The following is an 18,838-nucleotide window of genomic DNA, read 5'->3' on the forward strand; positions in this document are numbered from 1 at the left end:
TAACTGTTCAAAGTTATATGTTGTCTACATTAACCTCGTGCTTTCGTATCACCTCAAATATAAACTGGTGGAGGCCATTAAAACTCTTTAACTTTTTTCTGGTGGAGACCATTAATACTTTTGATGAGCATACAAGTCCGTATGTTCCAACTTCCTATATGAAGGTTGGTGGGGTTTTCTCTGGACAAACGTGTGATAACTTGGCAATATGAGTGCTTAACGCACCGCCATCCTAATTAAAACCAAAAAAAAATAATAAAACAAAACAAAACCAATCAAAAATTGCAATTTTTCATCCGAAATCATTGTTTTATCGTTTTTGTTAATTGTGTTTTCTCACTTATAACTTGAGTTTAATTGGCCAATTACACTCAGTTAAACTAAGATAATAAATAACTTTACTGATAACTGAAAAAACACGAAACATAAATTAAACCAAGTTTAACCAAAGAATGAAGATTATCTTTATCAGAAAAACTCACCCTTATTCTAATGGATCGATTTTTAAAGGACTTGATTCAAAAATCAAGTACTTGATTCAATATTCCTCGAACTATAGGTATCTGTATAGTTTTTCAAACTGCTTCAAAGATTCGGAGAATGTCGCTTCTTTTTTAAAGACTTTAGCCCAATGTTTGGATTCTGAAAGATTTTTTTATTAATTTATTTTTTGAATTATAAAAAAACCTCCAATTTTTTTGTATAACTATAATTTATTTACATATTTATAAAAATAAAGCTTTAATAAGTAGGAATTATAAATTATCGCACTTAATTCATAAAAAGAAACTAATAAATTTTGTTAACAAGTTTACAAAATCATAAAACATAAACATTTTTAATTAAATTTCGTTATTTTTTTTATGAATAAAGTATTTGGTTGTATGCATATAGCTTTTAATAGAATATTAAATTATTCTCTAATTTATATACAAAATTTTAACAAAAATTAATTAATAAATATTGAAAAAAAATTGCTAAAACAATTCTTTTTTTATAAAAATATTTTGTTTTTTTTTTTGTTTTTTCTTTAAATATTTACACCCTGAAGCATACAGTCTGTGACTAGACCAAACAGCACAAACAACACTAGATCCTCTAGATAGAGGGATGACTCCATTATAACACTATTATGCGTAAAATACTTTTTGGTACTTTAGTCTTCTATAACCGTAAAGGAATGTGTTTGGCCTTCGTAGGGAAAGATGCCACCTAAAATGTATTTGTAATTGCCAAAGTGACGTATACGATATTCACCGGGTAATGTATTGGGTCCAATGGACCAATGTATGTGAACATCACTGAAACCCAAAATCAAATGTGTACGTTCCCAAATGAATCTGCAAAAAAACATGAATTAATTTAAGAATTTAACAAATTTTTTATTTTATTTTACTTAGTGTCCCAACTGGCATCGGTGTGCACAACTTTCCATCTTTCTTCATTGATTTTACGTTCTACCGCAAGATATGTTTTCTCATGGAACAGATTATTACGTGGATTGCCCGATACGAAAGTAACCTCTACGGTATCATTAATTTTATATTGTTTTTTGGGTTGTTTCTTGACATAACCGAAATCTTTGTCCAAAGGATGACCATCGAATATAACACCTGTATTCATGGACAACATACGATCATTCATGTAAGGTGGATTTGGACCAGGATCTACAATTTCTCCTCTTAACATGGCCTTGGTTAAACGTTCAAATACATCCATGTATATGGTATGTGTATTGGGACCGAAAATTGTTGAGGCGGCCTCATAACGTTGAGCCTGGTACTCTTCTGGTGTGGTTATATAACTGGAATAGAGATTTGATAGACCCGCCAATATAACATCAACATATTTGCCACCAGTAGCAGCTGCTACAGCTCTCACTTTATTACGCAAACGTCTACCAGCCATGGTTGTAAATTCACCAGGCACTGCGGTAATAATCAAATCACCAATTTGCACTATTTGAGTGGGTACTATTTTCGGTTGCCATTCATAAGGGAAAGTAGCCTGAGGGAATGTTAAACTATTAATAGTTTATATTTCAGTTTATTTATTTCAACTTACCCTGCCGGTAGCTAAAAGTATAGGTTTTGGTGAATGACAGGATATATCATCCTGTGTGGGAGGTACAATAAAATCACGCACTAAATTCCACATAGCATTTTCCGTTAAGGTACCCTGTTCAAAATTAAAAGCACCAGGACCATCTGTAGTACCTGCAGCAAAACTATAACCCATAGCCGGCTGACAGCCACGAATTTTATCAATTTTACGCAAGAGAGGACTGTAGGTGGTGCCATTGTAATTGGGCATATCAACAAATTGATGTATATAATTTAAATCGCCGGTAATTTCACGTCCATTATTGTCTTCTTCGCTGGCTTCGTTAAGTAATCGCTACAGAAAGGGGGACAGATAACTTCTTTTTTTTAATTTAGTGTTTATGAGATTAGAATTTTTCAGTTCTAGTTCAATTCTAGTTCAGTTCCAGTTCTAGTTCAATTCTAGTTCAGTTCTATTTAAGTTCTAGTTTAGTTCTAGTTCAGTTCTAGTTCAGTTCTAGTTCAGTTCTAGTTCAGTTCTAGTTCGGTTCTAGTTCAGTTCTAGTTCAGTTCTAGTTTAGTTCTAGTTCAGTTCTAGTTCAGTTCTAGTTCAGTTCTAGTTCAGTTCTAGTTCAGTTCTAGTTCAGTTCTATTTCAGTTCTAGTTCAGTTCTAGTTCAGTTCTAGTTTAGTTCTATTACAGTTCTAGTTCTATTCTAGTTTAGTTCTAGATCAGTTCAGTTCTAGTTTAGTTCTAGTTCAGTTCTAGTTCAGTTCTAGTTCAGTTCTAGTTCAGTTCTAGTTCAGTTCTAGTTCAGTTCTAGTTCAGTTCTAGTTCAGTTCTAGTTCAGTTCTAGTTCAGTTCTAGTTCAGTTCTAGTTCAGTTCTAGTTCAGCTCTAGTTCGGTTCTAGTTCAGTTCTAGTTCAGTTCTAGTTCAGTTCTAGTTCAGTTCTAGTTCAGTTCTAGCTCAGTTCTAGTTCAGTTCTTGTTCAGTTCTTGTTCAGTTTTAGTTGAGTTCGAGTTCTATTTTAGTTCTATTCCAAATGTAATGTTGAAACATTAATGAGTATAGTAGTATCTAATATATGGATTAATGTATAAAAATCACCACTTACCAAAGCACCTTCAGCTAAACGTTCACCAATAATTTTCGTACTCTCGAACATATCTTTACCAGGACCAGAAGCAAAACATTCACCTTCTTTGACGGGACATTTAGAAGTAAGCAAATCACAGGGATTGCCGGTAAGAGAACATTTAGGACCCAAAATATTAGGGGAAACATCACCCAAATTGGAGGAACAGAAAGCCCCTACAAATTTACCCTTTAAATAGAAAATATATTTAATAACTTCCATTAATTAAAATCCATTATTGCTCACCTTTCCGGGCACTTTATTAGCATTATATTCCTTTTCCAATAGTAAAGAAGCATAACCCACATTATCACTGGATACCAATTTATTGGTATTATTCATGGAAGTAGCATGCACAGCATACCAATTGAAAACACCCATTATATTATTCTCATGATCGACAAAACGCAATTGGGTCAGTTCTTTGTCCACATCATGTTCATATTGGGCACGTTCCTCGGCAGGGTTGCGTAAATATGAGGTGGGGGAACGATTGATATTAACATTGAGGATAACAGTGCGAGAAAGATATATTCTGCCATCTACCATATTATCGGTGGCACGTTTAATACTCTAACAACATATAAAAGAATCAAAATAGTAATTTTACTCTTAAGTTATAAATAAATTCTCTTACCAAATAAATACCATTAGCCATGGCCTCAAAAGTTTGAGGAACAAAGCCCAAAATGGATATATCATATAAAAGATGCATTAGAAAACCACCGGGTGCACCATGAGTATGTGTACCACTAATTACAACGTTTTCATTGGTGTAAATATCTCCATAACGTGCTTTCAAACGTTTAATTACCTATAATTAAAATATATTTTTTGTTATTTTTTTAATGTTAGATTTGCTGTTAACATTTAACATGTAAAACACGAACAAAATAATTAAAATTATTTTTATTTTTTACATGTTTTTTTATGAGTAATTTAATTACCTCACGCTTCACGCCATAGCCCATCATACCGGCATCTACCGACACAAAGGCTATACGTTTATTATTTTCATCTTCCACCACAAAAGCACGGGCGAATTGTCTCAAGTGTATGCCTCGGCCAACTTGTTTGATGCTGGCATAGCCCATCTGAAAGATAATTAAGATTTTAATAAATATATTGTTAAACTTGCTGGAATTTTCAAAATAATTTTAACTTAATGTTTAAGATTGGATGACCAAGTTCTTTTTCTTCCTCGGGGAAAAGTTATTTATTTATATACATATGAATATTATATTTATTAAACTAATTATCTTTAAAAAAGGTCAGGGACATTAATATCGAGCCTATTATGCTTTTCTAAATTTATTATCGTTCTGAAACTCAGTTTTCTAAATCTGAGAAATGGCATACCCAGCAACTCGACAAAGAGTCAATGCATACGAAAAAGACAGTAATTTCCACTAATAGTTAACCACCTGGATGATCGTAATTCGTATGTTTTGGGTCATTCATCACGAATGTACCCTTTGTAATCGAGAATGAAGACAGTCGTCACTTTAGTGCCCACTTTGTAAGCGGGAGCGGAGACAGTCGTCTCCTTACTGTCCCTAAGTAACCTAGAGATTATACTCTTAAAAGTAGTTTTTTTTGTTGTACTTCCCAAAGTAGTTATTTTACCCATATTATGGAGAAATGATTATTACTTTCTACTAATATGCCACCATCTGGTTGACTCAAATTTATATCTTTCGGTTCAATAGTCACATTATTGTCCCATTGTATTCTAGAAAGTAGACACTTGAAATTTTTAAATTTTAGTTCCATTAATATCTTACCACCTGGCTGACTCCAATTCGTATGTTTTTCGTCTTTCGTCACAAATAAACTCTTTGTAAACAAGAATGAAGGCAGTCGTCACTTTAGTGTCCCCTTTGTAAGCGAGAGCGGAGGCAATCGTCTCTTTACTGTCTTTTTGTAGGGTGTAGAGTGACGATTGACTTCCTCGTAGGACAAGCCCATGTTAAAATGGTTGGTCACCTAGGTAGTCAGGTGGCTAGGGGCCACCACAAGTGGTAGGTTAAGTGGTCAGTTCGGGACTGTCCGGTCGAACTGCTGGGATCGCACTCAAGATATTTGAATCAAATTTCGTTGGAATTTTGGCCATGACAAATAAAATGCTCCACAGTCCCATTGCAAATGTGCTCCATATACGACTGAATCCGCTCGTCCAAATTTTTATAGTTGTGAATGTAACTAAACATGGACTTGGTTTTATTATTTCAAGTGGGTAGCCTCTTAACTTTGTATCATATAGGTGCCAGAACGGTAGGGAATAATTCGCATAGCGTCCAATCATTCCCGAGTGTCCTTTTAGATGCAGAGTCTATAACTTGGACAGTATTTGGTTGATACTCTTTTAAACTCCAATACGGCCTTAGATTTAAACTTATTACCTGATATTGCCGTCAGTGCAATATTCATTTTAATGGAGTTAACACTCTTGTGATTGTCGGTTAACTTTCCAGTTTACTTCCCTTTATTAAGCAAATTTTGTTCTATATGGGTGCCAGGACGGTCAACAAATGCATTGATTACAACTCTGAGAGCATTCGGTTGATACTAGTTTATAGTCCAATACACGGTTTTTAAAATTTTAACATGATATTGCTTTTGGCGCCATATTTAATTTAAACGAGTTTACACTTTTCGTTATTAATGTTATAGGTTTCAATGTAGAACTTAAGGCCGGACCGTTTTGTGCCTCAGTTTAGGGACTTTCGTGTGGCAACAGATTCTTACTTGTTTTTCTCTAATGTTCCGCTTGAACATGACAATTCGATCTTTAGATAATAGTTCCTGACATGTCCTGTATCTGATTTTTAAATGGGTCCGGTATTTGTGTATAGCTTTCCGATGTCTCCAGTATATATTGATGACCAACCCTAACGGGTTCGCGCTAACTTAAGGCCGGACCGTTTTGTGCCTCAGTTTAGGGACTTTGAACATGATAAGTCGAACTTTAGATAATAGTTCCTGACATGTCCTGTATTTGATTTTTAACTCCGGTTCCGGTATTTGTGTACAGCTTTCCGATGTCTCCAGTATATATTGATGATGAATCCTAAAGGGTTCGCGCTAGATAAAGGCTCTTAAAGTTAAGAGACTTTTGTGTTTAATGCCGTCTTATATAACGTATAGTAATATTTCCAGATCTTTGGTTGATATAGTGCTTATGGCCCCAATCATATCTTGCACGTATGATTGCGTCTAAAGAAGCAGTTTGTCTGTTGTAAAAGTTTTCCCTAAAAACGTCAAAACCACAAGGCAAATATACTTTTCTTAATGATCCGAATCTAGCCTTTAAAGTTATAAATCACATAATTTTATCATTAATCCGATTCAGCGCTGGTTAATCCTTTAGAAAAAAATTAAAAACTATTTTTATAATTGGCCTTCAATACCATTAAACCATTAAATCCTAAATCGTGGCTAATAGAAAAATATACTTTGTTCTCTGGGCTAAAAACTGTGTGTCCTGCACAATTGACCTTTAAGGGCATGAAACATAACAATTACGACAAAAAGCTAAAGACGATAGAGAAGCAATCGATATAAGTTGTAATCAAACATATATTTTACTATTTTCTATAACTTTTTGAATCTAAGATTAATACTTACAAAATTAATTTCCACAGGTGGACCCGTTATATCAGCTCTACCCAAACCGATTTGATAGGCTTCCGTCGTTTGCCATATCCCCGATGTAAGGCATAATAATGCCAATAAACTGGCTATACTATAATAATTGTAGTTCATTATTTCCAATGCGAATCGTTTAACAAATCATAAGGAAAGGATTCGAATATATACAACCGAACGGGATTGAAACTGTAAAAGAAATAAAGAAATACAAATTATTACTAATATATTTAAAATAAAGTTTGCATTATAATTTAAAAGATAAAATTATAGAATTGTTTAAAAACAAATAATTATTAATAAATAACGAAGTATTTTACATGATAAGACGACAAACAGTGGAGAGCAAAAGTGGAATCAGTACATAATAGTTTTTCCGTTTTTACTTGTTATAGACTGTCATTTACTTATTATACATTGGACCACTATAGTGGGAAGAGGAATTGCACATTTGTGCTGATGTTTGTTACACTATTGGTCCTTCACAGGCGCGGATTTACGGAGGAAAAAAGGAAATTCCCCCCTCCCATAACTTTTTATACAAAATACACAAATGAGGAAAAAGCTAAATAAATGAAAAACAAAAATGTTACGCCCTCTTCCCCAATCACTCGAGCTGGATCCGCGGCTGTTCCTACACCTACCCTAAATTATACTAATCGGTTCGTAATTACTTTCTTAGTTTATTAAGTCACAATTTTCAGATATTTTGAAGAAATTCGGAAAATACTCTTCTCTTGACCCAAGGACAAAAGCTATTAAAAATGATTGAAATCGGCTCATTATTTCGCCTAGCCCCCAAACAATCGTAACCTCCCGAGTAGGGCTTTTTTGTTCATAATTACTTTATATGTTCTATTATGTTAACCAAGTTGGGTTCAAAATTGTTTTTAAAATTTTTACTTTTGCTATTTTTATGCCCACTACTGTAGTCGATATTTCTAAGTTTCAAATCAGAAAATAACAGTTTTATTGTTATTGTTCAACTTATTTACATCGCACAAAAACAATTAAAAAAATAATAACAAAAGCATGTTTATTGTTTATATTTATAAATAAAGAACAAAGAGGTTTAATGAACTTTTTATTTTGTTTTTTCTTTTGTACTGCAAGAAATTAATAAGAAAATAAGAAAAAAAATCATTTTAATACATATAAAATTTTATCAATGAATTACTGCTGTCAGTAGATAAATTACGTATGATTTATCAATGAAAATACTTACTCATTGCATAAGTATTGTATGCATATCTGGAAGTAGATCGTATTTCAGAATTATTTAATATATTCTATAGTTATCGCTTATTAAAACACTAACCGACATTGTATGCATTTACGATTAAATAACAACAGCCAACAAATTTCGAACCGAGATAACAAAGCATTTTTTCTTAACGTCTTGAGCAGCGCTTAATCCTAACCAAGTCTCATCGTATCAGGTTTTCAATATATCGCGTCCTGCTTGTAACATGTAAAAGCTTATCAACTGAAAATCCAAATGTAGACTTTAAAATTTAGATGTAATTCTTTGGTTTCTCAGTTTCGAATTTCTCAAAATTTTGTTGGCCTGTGTGACTTAAATCAAACTAGATGTTTAAAAAATATAGATATACTTGTTTTTATAAGGGCGGGTTTTCCGATATACATATATAATCTACATTCCTTGTTTAAACCCAGTTAAATCTATGTTTTGTGTTTTTAGTAATCAGTAACATTACTTATTATCTTAGGGAGGGTTTTTCTGATAAAGATAATCTTCATTCTCGGGTTAAACCTAGTTTAATATACATATGTTTTGTGTTTTTTAGTAATTTGTAAAGTTACTTATTATCTTAGTTTAACTGAGTTTAATTGCCAATTAAACCTAAGTTATAAGAGACAAAACATAATCAATGAAATCACAATAAAATAATAAATTCGGAAGAAGAAATAGTAATTTTATTAGTAGTAATTTTATTATTTCTTTTTATACCTTACACCACTATAGTGGGGAGGGTATTATACGTTTGTGCTGATGTTTGTAACATACAAAAATATGGGTCCAATACCCACCTTAAAGTATACCTATTGATTCAGAATCATTTTTTGAGTCGATTAAGACATGTCCGTCCTTCCGTCTGTCCGGCTGGCTGGCTGTCCATGTAAACCTTGTGTGCAAGGTACAGGTCACAATTTTCAAGAAAATTTTATGACCAAGCATGTTTTTTGGCACAGGGAATCGGTCCATTATTTCACCTAGTCCCCATACAACCGTACCTCCCGGTTTGAACTTTTTATGCCATAATTAAGTCAAATGTTCTATTATCTCTCTAAAAATTCGCGCAAATAAGTTTATAGAGGTATTTATATAAATATAAATGACACTGCAGATTTTCGAAAGGATCGGCCCTTATTTGACCCTAGCCCTCATACAAACCCCCCTTCAAAAAATGTCTTAAACGTCTAAAATTGACTTGTAACCATTTGTATCGCAATGAAACTCAACAAAACTAACTGTTATTTAAAAATATATCCTTTTCCAAAATTTACTGAAGATCGGCCCATATTTGACCTATATAAAGCCTCATTTAAAAATTTTAGTTTTTTACTAATAAATTGCTTAAATATTTTGGATTTATGGTAATATTCAACATAAAAGTTTCTTTATAAAAAATAAAAATTTTAAAAATATACTCATGGTGTAGGGTATTATATGGTCGGCCATGCCCGACTATACTTTCCTACTTGTTTATTTATTTATTTATTTAGTTATTTATTTAGTTATTTATTTATTTATATTTTTTCTAAAATTTTATATTTAACAAAACTGATATTTGCAAAAACAGCTGTTCATTGTTTATGTTTTCGACTGAAAAGTTGACAATACTAACGAAGTTAAATGATCTTAAATCCATAACTAAAAAACACAATTATCAATTAAAGTTCGCATAATTTGTTACGAGTTAAATTTAACAGCAATTTTTGTTTAACTGAGTGTTATAAGCCAATTAAACCTATGTTATAAGTGAGAAAAGACAATTAACAAAAACAATAAAATAATGAATTCGGAAGAAGAAAGTCTTATAATTTAAAGTAAATAGTATTTTTTATTTGTTTTATTAATATAATTGTTTTTCATGTTTATTTCTTTCTAAATTTGTTCAATTTACAAATTTAATTTTTATAAAAAACAGCTGTTCATTGTTTATGTTTTTGACAAAAAAAGTTGGCAATACTAAAAGAGAATACTGATCTAAATCCATAACTGAAAAACACAATTATCGGTTAAAGTTCGACTTTAATCTAACAGCAAGGCTTAACTTGCTGTGTAGTAACTAAGTAATAAGAAATCCGGATAGGGATGGTAATTCCTATTTCTTACCATAATGAAATAAAATCTAATACTCGACCTACAAAATATTTATTAATGCTTTTTATTACTTAAATACTTCTATGCATAACAATAATTCATCCATTACTTAACTACTTCTAATGAATATGTTGTTATCATTGAAATAGAGCATGTTAATCAGTAATTGAATGTCAAAAGTTTCTGCTGAAAAGACAATTGTTTATGTATCAGATTATATATTTACTCAGCAATCAAGTTAAACTTCTTTTAAAATTTAAACATGTTTCAAGTTAAAACATTGCACAACGTAAAACTACTTGTAAAATTCCTTTAAGTTTAACTCTACAATCTGGGCATTTTAAAATTTCGTACGTTTTTTATTCGCAAATATAAATGATTGTTTTCAATAAAATACTTAGTTAACAGATGTTAAAACTTGATTTTGCCTGTTTGACCCTGAAATAAGCAATATGTATGAAGTATATATACATTATTGTTCGAAACATAAGCAACTTTTTTTGGCATTGTATAGTGTAGTTCGTAAAGAATACCAATCGGATTTTAAGCCATTCGCCAGATGTAATGTTTTCTAAAACTGCGAGTTTCGACCCAGAAAAATCAAAAAAAAGTTTCCTAGTGTGAACCAGGTCAAACAATGTTCTAATTTTATGCATTTGACAATAATCAAGACGCGGCATTAAAAGAACATATCCAGCTAAAAAAAAAGATCTGACCACTTTTTCAATACAACAATATGACAACAGTGTAAACTGACAATTTTTGTTGAACTATTATCAGTTCAATTTATAGTCAGATAATGATATGCAAATGAAATTGCATATCATTATCTTACAACCACGGTTGTGCAGTCCACGGTTATAACAGTCTGAAATGACAATTTACTTGTTGTTAAATATTTGTCGTTGTCAGGACATTGTCATACATCCAACGTCGTAAGATCTGACAAAACTTTTAGCTTAACATCCTTTATAGTTTAGTCCATATATGACTAATGTAACACTGAAGTTAAGTTCATAAATCTACAATTTATATTTTAAAACAGGACAGTTATGCCGCCATATTTGACTATAAATTTCGCTTCTTATACGAATTTTTACATTCATAACTTCTTTAAACACAATAAGAAGCATAATCAAATTCTCTATCTAATATTACGAGAAATGACCCACATTTGACTCTACCTTTTATTTCCCCTTCAAAAAAAAAATGATTATAACCTTCATTACTGGCTTAAAAATACATGAACTATAGCGCTCTAATTTTACAGTTTTATAAAAACAAAAATCTCCTAACTAAATTATACAAAGATCGGTCTATATTTTACTTTAACATTCATAACTGGCAATGATTATGTGACAACGGAATATTAAATTGAAGCCGTTGTTCAAAAATGAAGTGTTCTTTCTGTTTTTCTGATGATTCCGCAATTATAAACTCGTACGAAAACTCACACATAGCTTCTTTTTAATTGAACTACCATAGCCGTAAGGAGACATTGTAGAGAAAGTGGAACCTTCCTGGAAATGAATTGAAGAGTAAACATGTTACGTTTATACAGATAAGAACTATTTGCTCATTAGTAACATATAACAGCGTTTGTACACACAGTATCCACCAGCAATATCGATATTATACAGGAAACACAACTAACAATTTTTAGGACCCTAAAGTTAGCACCATTTAGAAGTTTCAATGGTGAGGGATGAATTTTTGAAGGTCCCTTAAAAGTATTTTGTAATCCGTCTTCGTAGAGTCCACTCTTTTATTATGAGGATAAGTTTAGCTTCTATTTCTTTGGAAAACTTCGTTTAATAATGTTAAAAAGTGGAGGCTACGAGTTCTCGTTTACACTGAGGAAAGCGTTTGCACATACTCAGCAATATACTGAGAAGACAATCTCAAATGGGTAGTATTATGAAGAAAGCACCATAGTACATAAGAAATGAGATCATTCGCAGGTATTTAGAAGTTCCAATGGCTTCGTAGACTACTTAGTTAATGAGTTTAGTTTCAACTGAAGATCCACATCACGCTTTTTATGCTCTTTTGCATTCTACGCGCCTCCTTATATGCGTCACAAGCGGCTGGCTTAAAAAATGACATTTTAGCTTTTTTGTTTAAATAAAACAAATTAAAAATTTAATTTAAAAAGCGTCGCATGTAACTTGAAGAGTAGAATGTGAAGTACGTTTGAAATGCATGTAATGCTTTAACACAAAGACGAGTACTGTGGACCCCCAGATTTAATTATCAGGGCTTAAGTAGAGGTCAGATTCTATAGAACAAATTGCAACGAAAAAATAACTTTTATACAGAGTAATATATAATGGTTTCATAACACCGTCCAAACTTAAAAAAAGTCGAAATATAGTGACCCTGGCTTAAGAATTTTTCCATTTCGAAATTTAATGTTATACAGCTTTTTAAAATCTCCACATTTTATAAACAAAGTGTAGACATCTTTGTTTATAAAATGTGTTATGTCATAGGGCTTAAATTCTGAGGTATATATTGATTTATAGATTGAAATATCTACTTCTTGAAAAAAATCGGTTAAGCTAAAGTTTATACTGACGATATTTATAGGCGAAAAACTAATTTTCTGAAAGTGTGTTTATATGAAAGCTCGGGGAAAATATGGACCGATTTCGATTAAATTTTGTTAAAGTATACAAAATTTATTTATACTTAATTTCATCGCGATATTAGTGTTTATATGTAAATTTTGATCATTCAAGTAATTTTCTAAGTGAGACTTTGTATGGGAGCTAGGATAAAATGCGGCCCGATCTTTACGAAATGTGGTAAGGTTGTATAAAACTTAGTTTTGCCTCCAACGCTCTTCCTTTCCGAAGGGTTCTGTTGTATGGGACGAGGTGAAATAATGGGCAGATTTTAACTGACGATATCTCAAGAAATGTTCGAAATTTTCGGTTTTATGGGCCTGATTTATCTTCAATATAACCTTGTTTCCGATATACATATTTAAGCAATTGATGGACGAAAAACTAATTTTCTGAAAGTGTGTTTATATGAAGGATCGGGGACCGATTTCGATAAAATTTTGTTAAATTATATAAAATTTATTTATACTTAATTTCATCGCGATATTAGTGCTTATATGTAAATTTTGCACATTCAAGTAATTTTCTAAGTGGAACTTTGTATGGGAGCTAGGATAAAAAGCGGCCCGATCTTTACGAAATGTGGTAAGGTTATCAAGGCTTGTTTAAAACTCCAAGACCCTTTCTTTTTTCGGATGGTTTTGTTGTATGGGATGATTTTTACTATTTTCAGTACCAAATTTTATGGAAAATGAACCGATTGGTATACTTTAAGGTATAAGGATATAACCGAATATGTAGGAGTTGTAAACTTCAGCACAAACTCAATATAGCCTCCCCACTAAAGTGATGTATAGAGTGATGTAAGTACAGTATAGACGGGCATGGCCGACTTTATAATACGATACAACTAATACTTTAAAAAAAAGTCATAAGTTTGCAAACGTGACTTTTTTTGTCACTAGCTAAATAAACAGAATTGAAAAGTAATCAAAAACAAAACGTGTTTACTCACATGTGCAAAACCTTTTAACAAAAACCAACTTGTTAACAATTTAAAATAAATAAATATTAATTTTAAACAAACCACAATTAAACAAAAGTGCGCGTTTAAATATCAACAAATTAAATAAGGAAATAGGAAACAAACATTTTTTTAATTTCCTTAAAGTGAAAACTTATTCCAAAATAATAAAACAAGAATATTTGTAGAATTCTTAAGTAAAAGATCAAATCAGTATTTAAAATTATTCTTTAATTGTTTCAGAATTATTAAATTGTAATAAAATTGTACAAATTAATATTGCAAACAGGTAATTTGTTTATAAACAAAGAAACACAAGTGGAATTTTATTAAAAAAAAAACAAAACAAATTTACAACAAAAACTAGCATTAAACTTATTTAAACTTCAGCTTAATATTGTAACACTATTTGCATATTAAATTATTTATATATTTTTTATTTAATACTTTTTTCTTTGAGTTGTTTTTATGTTTAACATTCGTACCAAAAGTATCAAGCGTCTGCGGCTTAATGACATTGAAAGTGAGTTTTATTTATTTATTTTGTTCAACAAGTTGTACGCGTATGTATAACAAATATATAAAAAATGGGAAAAAATAAAAAAAAATAATAAAATAAAAATATTTTATATAAAAAATTGCACTCTTGGTGAGTAATAAAAAATTAGTTTGTATAGAGTAAAGATTTAAAAATAAATTTACTTTTTTTTATTTAATAATCATATGAAAAGGTTAATAAAAGTTAGCAGAGTATTTAAGTCCATAAAGCAAACATTTCCTTTTATTCTCACTTTTTACGTTTACAAATTTAGAAGCTTACTTATTCAAAATTGTATGGATCGAAATGAATGAAATCTATTCAATGGTGGCAAACATTTTTATGTTATTCATCGTCGTTGTCATCGTTTTAAATTATTAAACAAAATTATAATAAACAAATTTAACTTGGCAAAGCGTGTATGAATAAATGTAAAGGTACTTTATAATTTTTTATTAAATTAAGTTTTTTTGTTATTTTAATTTGATATATTCGAGTTTGTGTATATATTTTGATCTTTGGGAGTTGCACGAGCATAAATTACTAAGTTTATTTAAGATTATTAGAGTTTTACCCATGTCTAGTTGGCAACTTAAATGATGAACATTTCTGGTGATGAATAAACCATTCGCAGGCAAAATGATAAGTTGATCATATTTTTTTGGGTTTTAGTTAGGATGGCGTTGCATTAAGCACTCATATTGCCAGGTTATCACACGATTGTCCAGAGAAAACCCCACCAACCGACCTTGATATAGGAAGTTGGAGCATCGGGACTTGATTTCAGCAAAAGTATTAATGGTCTCCACTAGAAAAAAGTTCCAGAGTTTTAATGGTCTCCACCAGTTTATATATGAGTTTAAATGGTCTCCACCAGGTTATCTCGTGAGTATTTTATGGTCTCCACCAATAAAACATAACCTCACTTGAGGTAATACGAAAGCACGAGATTAATGTAGACAATATATAACTTTGAACAGTTATATGAAGTAATACACTACACCAGTGCGAGCGAGACGCAAAACTGTCGAAAGCCAGGCAACAAAATGAAGCCTGAACGCGTTTAAGAAATAATCGCGATGACGCGAGAGTTGTTCCCCAACTCAGACCTGAATTACGACTGAAGTTGATCCTATGAAAATGTGTTGATGTTGGGGAACACCGGTACTAAAACTCAGCTTAAGATTTCCTTTGAAAACTCCGCTGTAAATGTGGAATACATAACACGCGTTGAGACGGCAACGCGTTTTACGTTTTTAAAAATTTTCGCGCTGCAAGTTAAACACTACACAATGAATTTTTAATATTTTTCTTTCATTGTTGGTGAAATTTATTTCATATTAGTATATTTTTATTCTACACAATTCTGATCAGCTGCCGACGCGTCAAAACTTGAAAGTTGCCAAAGCGAGTAACTTGTTAAATGAAAATAAACTATTTTATATTTTTTGACTGAAGCCTATAACTCGTGGAGTGTACTTCCACCTTAAAGCTCTTCTTCTTCTTCTTCCTTAAAGCTACTTTTACATTATACCACAAATAATAGTATGATCTGTCAAATTATTTTCTTCTTCTTCGAGATTGACGTTTACACAAAACGTCAAATAGGCAAAAACAATGCCAGATGATTATAAAAACCGCCGTAAACGCTAGGTTCTTTAATGCGGTATTTGATCCAGTCCAAAAACGACAGTTTCAAGTTCTGTCAAATTATTGTATAGAAAAGAATGGATGGAATAGTCTACATTGAGAGAAAATATGGATGGAAAATTTGATAGTTGCATGGCTCTCTTCACTTTTTAAAAAGATGCAATAAACAAGCAAGTTGCATTAGGTCAGGGATGTATTTTTATGTAAACAAATAAAAAAGAAACAGCTGTTTTCATTCTACTTTGTTATTGTCTTATACAAATAGTGTAAACGCAAAAATATATGTAAATCATATTAATTTCTCTATATTCATTCTCCTTACTAATATATAAATAGTCTACGCTTTCTAGTATTCTACGTGTATTTAAAAAAAGTATAATCAGTATATTTGTATGCTTCAAATTACTAGTACAAAAGCTTAGGATATCTTGACGCATAGAATACTTAAAGCTAAAGGTCCACACCAAGCGTTCTACGCTTTATCGCAGTCTACGGTTCTGTCAATAAAATAGAATCAATCTATTTGTATGCTGAAAGTTACAAGTACAAGAGCGTAGAATTTTAAAGTTGATCTACTTTCTACTTCAATAAGCGGCACAAGAACATGTCAGCTGATTTTGGCATTTTATATTATAAAAGCTGGCGCGAAGTTCTTTATAAATAATACTTGGGCCCATAGTTGGCCCAAATCCAACTATGGTCCTAAGTAAACAATCAAGCTATTGTGTCAGACTACACAGACAGACAAAATAAACGAAAATTGAAATACCTGGGAAGTGACACTATTTTTCTGAAAGGTGGATCAGAGTAGAACAAGAATATATTTTTGAAAATTGGCCAAACACCTCCAAAATCTTGAGTTACGGGCAAAAACCCGGTTTTTCCTACCTTTAAGCACTTATAAGTCAGTAACTTAGTGGAATCTGAACCAATTTAAAATTTCACCACTGATTTAGAAAGCAGAAGCTGAGGCTTATATAATGACATATATAACGTTTAAGTTACCTGGAGAGATATGTGTGCATTTCCTCACCAAACATATTTTTTATTTTAGTTTTTCACCGTTGTCCAAATTTGGAAATGTTTTTAGAAAGTATGTATTTTATATGTTCTACTTCGATCGAAACATATAGTAGTCAGGGAAATATAAATCGATCGATGCAAATGTCTAGCCACAAATTCTGTTAATACTTGCTTCATACGAATCAGTTGCATAGGGTTCAGGTTCTATACGATCGTTCTAACATAACAAATAATATCCTTTGATCCCGCTAAATACAGAGTGTTGCCTAGATATTAGGTTTGATGTCGATTTGGTAATCGATCAAGTAGGAATTAATTGCAATCAATATATAGAGTAAACAATTTTAAAGTAGAATCATTTTTTAAATATCACAGTTCTTTTCGCGATTATTGCGTATCATTATTTTTTTAAGTAAATATTTTTTTGAAAAATTTCATCATTTATAGAAATAAAATCTTTGTTCTTAAATCACTTACCGGATCAGTTCAATATTAAGTTCCTGATGTTTGTATATAAATCCTATAAAATTTTCCAGCAATGCAGCAGTAAATTAAATTTTTGTAATTTTTAACCTCAAAATTATTAAGAAAAATTTTAACAATAAATAATTATCTTTGGAATTTTTTGTAATTTTATATTTTTAAAAATATTTTTCTTTCTTAAATATTTTTGCACCTTTCTATGTGACTATGTATTTTACTTTGAATACTATTTCCACAACTAATTTTAATAATAATAATAAATATAAAAAAGATTTACACAATATAATTCATTTATTTTAATTCACAAAAAAGCACAAACAGCAAAAAAAACACACACAAAACAAAAAGTACAGAAACTGATGTCAAATCCACATTTATCACACGTTATTTATCAATTACAATATGAACACGGCGACAATGATGAGGATGATAATGATGTTCGTTTCGTCTGTCGTTGGTGTTGTGTTTTTACGCTTGACAAATGAAATTATAGTAAGGTATTAATAATTTTGAATTAATGATCTTGATATTTTGATACGAAATTCACAAATTAAATCTAATATAAAATATGTATTTGTCGTTTACAATTATTTAAGGTTTAATTAACACCCTGTGCTGCGAGCCAAAATTAAATCTAATATTTAAATCGTATCAATGTTATTTTACACTGTTAAACAATTTTTTGTCGTTACAATTGCACCCAGTTTTATTGTATGAGTATTATTTTATTTATTTTTAAATCATTTAAAAACCGCGTAGTTTCGAAAGACGTGCCAACTTCTTGTACGATTTTTACAAAACTGACCGAACGTTGATTTCATTTATATTTCCAGCATTATTTGTTTGCATGGATAGCCAGTCAGTCTTTTTGTTTTATTTATGTTTGCATTTTGTATTTGATTTTTCGTTCATTTGTCATACTCTTCTCTCAAGCTTAAAGAGCAAAAAGCAACTGCTAGTGATAACAGTGTTGCCAATGCAGATTTTAATCTTTAGTATATTTGTATGATTTTTGGTTCCATAATTTCAACGAAAATAATAATGCTAAACTATAGACAAGACTATATATTAGACTAGGCTATAAACTTGACTATAGACTAGACTGTAGGCAATATACTAGACTATAGACTAGACTATAGACTAGAATATAGACTAGACTATAGACTAGACTATAGACTAGACTATAGACTAGACTATAGACTAGACTATAGACTAGACTATAGACTAGACTTTAGACTAGACTTTAGACTAGACTATAGACTAGAATATAGGCTAGACAATAGACTAGCCTATAGATTAGACTATAGACTAGACTTTAGACTAGCCTATAGACTAGACTATAGACTAGACTTTAGACTATAGGCTAGACTAGACTACA

At 31.1% G+C, this 18,838-nt stretch overlaps 1 protein-coding gene across 1 annotated transcript; it reads right to left on the reverse strand.

Annotated features, from left to right (window-relative positions):
- Window positions 1–693: 693 nt before the first annotated feature.
- LOC111675553 (neutral ceramidase) lies at window positions 694–18,253 on the reverse strand. The gene is made up of 10 exons (XM_023436335.2): window positions 18,046–18,253; window positions 17,455–17,550; window positions 6,806–7,015; window positions 4,126–4,272; window positions 3,816–3,992; window positions 3,425–3,751; window positions 3,158–3,367; window positions 2,065–2,397; window positions 1,397–2,007; window positions 694–1,340 (listed from the first exon to the last, which is right to left on the reverse strand). The coding sequence occupies exons 3-10, from the start codon at window positions 6,941–6,943 to the stop codon at window positions 1,157–1,159; spliced, it is 2,127 nt and encodes a 708-aa protein (XP_023292103.2). The 5' UTR covers window positions 6,944–7,015; window positions 17,455–17,550; window positions 18,046–18,253; the 3' UTR covers window positions 694–1,156.
- Window positions 18,254–18,838: the final 585 nt, after the last annotated feature.

The sequence above is a fragment of the Lucilia cuprina genome, chromosome 4, assembly GCF_022045245.1.
Source record: "Lucilia cuprina isolate Lc7/37 chromosome 4, ASM2204524v1, whole genome shotgun sequence".
Taxonomy (NCBI): domain Eukaryota; kingdom Metazoa; phylum Arthropoda; class Insecta; order Diptera; family Calliphoridae; genus Lucilia; species Lucilia cuprina.

Excerpts from the sequence above, each read along its gene's own strand:
- LOC111675553 (XM_023436335.2), bottom strand. The coding sequence starts at position 6,943 with ATGAACTACAATTATTATAGTATAGCCAGTTTATTGGCATTATTATGC. Across the intron at positions 3,993-4,125 it reads GCTATGGCGTGAAGCGTGAG|GTAATTAAACGTTTGAAAGC; the intron begins GTAATTAAATTA and ends TTTTAATTATAG. Across the intron at positions 1,341-1,396 it reads GATGCCAGTTGGGACACTAA|ATTCATTTGGGAACGTACAC; the intron begins GTAAAATAAAAT and ends GTTTTTTTGCAG.